Here is a 4,175-nt window from a genome sequence, read left to right on the forward strand (position 1 = left end):
ATTTAATTGAAGTTTGGATTATCATACTTCATTTTCAAATTCCTTTATACGTTTTTAATCTTTGATTCCTTAGTTCTCTCTTAAGACACAGACCCTAATTATTAACGATATTTTGTTTTGTATACACCCTGTGTATACAAAATGACTATAAAGTTGCCTAAGTCTAATTTATTTTCCAAGTCTAAACAAACACCTGTGAAAAAAAGCCAAACAAGTTTACAAACCCGATCTATGAGGATCTTTACACCAGGAAAAAAACAAAGTGAAATGAAGTATTACTGGTATGTTTAATCTGAATGGGTTTCCTTTATTAGTGGGTTTCAATCAGTAACTGAAAAACAAAACATTCAATAATTTGTTTTGAACCATACAACCACATGAAAGATTAAAACTGCAAAATTATACAATGGCACTATGGACACAGAAAGTCTTTAATTTAGATTAAATAACTATATAGTATGATTTTAATAGCCTTTGAGTTGGAGATGTTCCATTTAACTTCTGGTCATTACAGAGTCAATAAATGCTTGACAAGCCGTTTTTCCAGCCTTTGAAACTCATCATCAGGCAGAAGATACTTCTGAACTATACTGATAACCTCTCTCTCAGTTGTACATTCAAAGTCCTTTTTGTTTTTAAAGGGTAAATGTCCTGCTAACTCGCAGAGTGCAACATTAAAGGCAGATTCCTCCTTGACACCAAAGCAGGCTATTCTGGGCCAAATGGCTATACGGACACCTCTTCTTAAACAGCGCTCTTCGGCGCTCTGCATTTCCCCACTGGGTGGGCATCCCCTGGTGATGAACAGATTGTGAGGGAAGTTTTCAGCCACCAGAAAGTCTGTCACCTCACAGATAGCTCTGGCTACACTATCCACATCTCCTGCTTCTGTAAAAAACAAAAATCCAACAGGAAAACCTTGGATCCGGAAAAAATTCTTCTCAGGTATCAAAGGCTTCAGGAGGACGGATTCAATCTTAAGCTCGTGGTCCAGGTAATATCCGTGAAGGTGCAAGTGATTGACGGATGCAAATGCTCCCAGGCTGTTGAAGCCAACACGGAAACCCGGGCTGGAGCTGAGGAGCACAGAGTCGATACCAGCCTGGACAGCTGCTCTCGTCAGGATCTGTGGTAGACAGAAAGATGGATCTGGAACAAAAAGACAATGCCCAAACTCCAGAGGGCTAACATTGATCAACACAACAATCTTGCAGGGTTGAGGAAGCTGCCCATCAGGTACATGTATTCCTCTGCCAGCATCCTTCATCATTTCACAAATAATCTCATCTGCTTTAATTTTGTTAAAGTTAAAATGGCTGGGATTAAACTCTTGCTGAATGCTTAGTATCTCTTGGGGCTTCCTTCTTTCAATTCCACGTTGAATATTAAGCTGAGCAACGTAACCATTTGGACCTGGAAGGATCCGGGTTTCTAAATCACCAAGATGGTAGCGGAAGAGTCCCCTTTCCATCCTGTCTGTCCATCCTTCTCTTATAAGGGCATCAAACTTAGAAGGTGATGGACAGTTTTCACTCCCCCGAAAAACATCCTTGACAAAGTCCTGGGGGCTGTACAAGAACTGGACCTGCATTCTTGGATCTATAAGGGAGATTAAATGCACAAGATTAAGATGATTAGTAGTGCCCAGCATCTTCCAATGGTTTAACCGTCTTAAATTTTAATACAAAACACTGCAGGTGTTTGTTTAATATATATACTGTTCAGCATTAGAAAAAATCCTACCCAAGATTTCTAAAAAATATTTGTACATCTTAAATAATATAGATATGTTTATAAATATATCTTACAAATAAGTTGTATGTAATAATAAAGCTGAATTATAACACTAGTACCCTAGTTTACCTGAACTACCTGTTTCATTATATGACACTAAGCTAAATCAACCATTTTTTTTAAAAAGCTCACCTTTGTAAACAGACACCGAGAATATGCTTTATAAATTGAAATAAACTGTTCTTATAAAAACTCTCTCATTCAAATTATTTAAGCATTTTTTTCTAACACCGGTTAGCTGACCATGCTACATGCTAATTTAGACACGTAACTTCCTCTTCCTGTGTGACTTCCTGTCTTCACAATAAAAGTTCGTTCAAGACAATAAAATCTAATCATGAAACTATTAGATATTGTCATTAATATTGATATATTTAATAACTACACATTTAGAAACAAATACAATTATTTTAATCCAATTTTGGTCACTTATAGCAAGGCTTACAACAAGGATGACATTTGTTTTAAGAGCTTTAAGCTCTTCATCAACGTTTTTGTTGTAGCCTATTGCAGTTCTGTACATCAGATTCAGTTAAATGACAAATTTCTATTTTTTATCAGTGTTATTAAAGCTGTAATTTTTTTTATCATTTGATACAGTTAATTAAACATATAATACATACATTTAAAGGTGTTTTTACCAGTTGATTTATAAAGTTTTTGTACAAACTCATTAAATTGGCTGATGTAAAGTGTACAGTTGCTTGTTTGAAAATAATCTATTTTTGACTAATAACTCTGTAGTCATTAAAAACAATCTCCCTTCACTATGTCCATTTGTCATTTCATTCATCTCTTAAATCATAATTTCCAGTCCTCATAATTTATATACAATCGATTGATTTACTTTTTTTTTTAATATACAAAAATATTTACTGCATATAATAGTTTTACAGTATATATTCTACATATTTAAAGGACAGGGCAGAAGTATAAACTAAATTTAATGGTAAAGTTTGCAAAGGTCTGGTCTCTATCTCCACTGTTTAATAACGAGATGCCATTGGTATTATTGTACACCTAATTCTTTAACATTTGCTGTTTTTTTACTGCTCTGATATTTTTGTATTTAGTTTTTAGGGTGACCCTTTATAAGCTGTTTGGTGACTTAGGATAAGAAGTTACTTTTCAAATTCTGACACATAATAATAATATTATGCACAATTTGTCCCAAAATGAACCATTAGACTAACTACACAACTACAACTAAATCAAACTGCATTAATTGACAAGTTGACAGCAACAAAGTTTCAAACATTTCTATATTTGACTAATAAGGTCAGAATACTCTTCTAATCAAACAAGGGGACCACAATATTTAACTGCTGAGTAATTGTCCAGATTTTTAGAACTGACCCATACTCTGTAAGCTTAACTGAGTTTGAAAGAATGAACAGCTGCTCAGTGACTCTCCATGCTAATATTAGTCACTGCATGCTTCCAAAGATAAGGCAGGCAGTGACCAGCAGAACTGTGAGAGTCTGCTTATGAGTTTAGGGTTTGCCACACTTGATTAAGCCTCAGAACAAGCAAGATTTAAACTCACATTCAGTTTTTACCCATAATCCAACTTCAAGGAGGTGAAAGGATGGAGAAGAGTCAAAATATGGTAAGAATGTTTGCGCCTTATTTTTCATATGTTACAAAGTATTTTCTTACAAAACATAAAACCGAACCCAAGTTTTACTTTTGCTTTGGATATTTTTGCTATTTGGGGGCTGGAGAGCTCAAAGAAGGATTTAGAAGCAAAAATATTGGGCTTATTGAAATCTATGGGGTAAATTGTATTTAAAAAAAAGGAGGACGTTTTTCTGTACTGAAATGATCATTCCTGAGAGTTCAACATATTTGCCTATCTTTAATGAATTACTATCTTATTCCTGTGTCTTGTTGCTTACTGTAGATAAAAAATGAAGCTGAAGAAAAGACTCAGATTCTAAATTTTAAACGGACGGAGGATCCCAACACTGATGTTACATCAACCTCCCAGGTTGCTGCCCAAGGTATGAACAACTTCAATTCTGTTGATTTTCAGTCTAGAAAGCTGTGACTAGAAAAAGCTGTTTTGGAGAAACAGCAAAGTGGGAATTATGTTTTCTGCTGAATGAAAAAAGAAAAATTAGCCAAAGAAACTGAATGAAGGAAAAAAAAACAGAAATTAGCTGAGAGACAATGTAATAGGATGTAAGCAGAAACGTCAAACTGCAGAAAACAGTTAAATCATCTGCAGATTTTGTAGGGTTGAATAATTTGACCGAATGACATCAGAAACACGCTCATCTTCAAACAAACAGACAGAACATTTCGTGAAATTTGATTAACCAGAAGAAAAACTCCAAAAGCATCTGTTTACCTTGAAGTTGACAGAATTTGACAAGAAG

At 34.7% G+C, this 4,175-nt stretch overlaps 2 protein-coding genes across 2 annotated transcripts in view; one reads left to right on the plus strand and one right to left on the minus strand.

Moving 5' to 3' along the window:
• Positions 1-305: 305 nt before the first annotated feature.
• Positions 306-2,063, minus strand: gdpgp1 (GDP-D-glucose phosphorylase 1). The gene is made up of 2 exons (XM_015403710.1): positions 1,927-2,063; positions 306-1,599 (listed from the first exon to the last, which is right to left on the minus strand). The coding sequence occupies exon 2, from the start codon at positions 1,589-1,591 to the stop codon at positions 509-511; it is 1,083 nt and encodes a 360-aa protein (XP_015259196.1). The 5' UTR covers positions 1,592-1,599; positions 1,927-2,063; the 3' UTR covers positions 306-508.
• Positions 2,064-3,252: 1,189 nt separating this feature from the next.
• Positions 3,253-4,175, plus strand: part of LOC107104129 (titin-like) — a 9,614-nt gene continuing 8,691 nt past the window's right edge. Inside the window, exons 1-2 of the mRNA XM_015404053.1 lie at positions 3,253-3,403; positions 3,698-3,797. Coding sequence (XP_015259539.1) covers positions 3,383-3,403; positions 3,698-3,797 — 121 coding nt within the window. The 5' untranslated portion in view covers positions 3,253-3,382. The remainder of the gene's footprint in view (positions 3,404-3,697; positions 3,798-4,175) is intronic.

The sequence above is a fragment of the Cyprinodon variegatus genome, unplaced genomic scaffold (genome assembly GCF_000732505.1).
Source record: "Cyprinodon variegatus isolate N-32 unplaced genomic scaffold, C_variegatus-1.0 Scaffold35, whole genome shotgun sequence".
NCBI lineage: Eukaryota > Metazoa > Chordata > Actinopteri > Cyprinodontiformes > Cyprinodontidae > Cyprinodon > Cyprinodon variegatus.

Coding starts and splice junctions, on each gene's coding strand:
- gdpgp1 (XM_015403710.1), bottom strand. CDS start 1,591: ATGCAGGTCCAGTTCTTGTACAGCCCCCAGGACTTTGTCAAGGATGTT.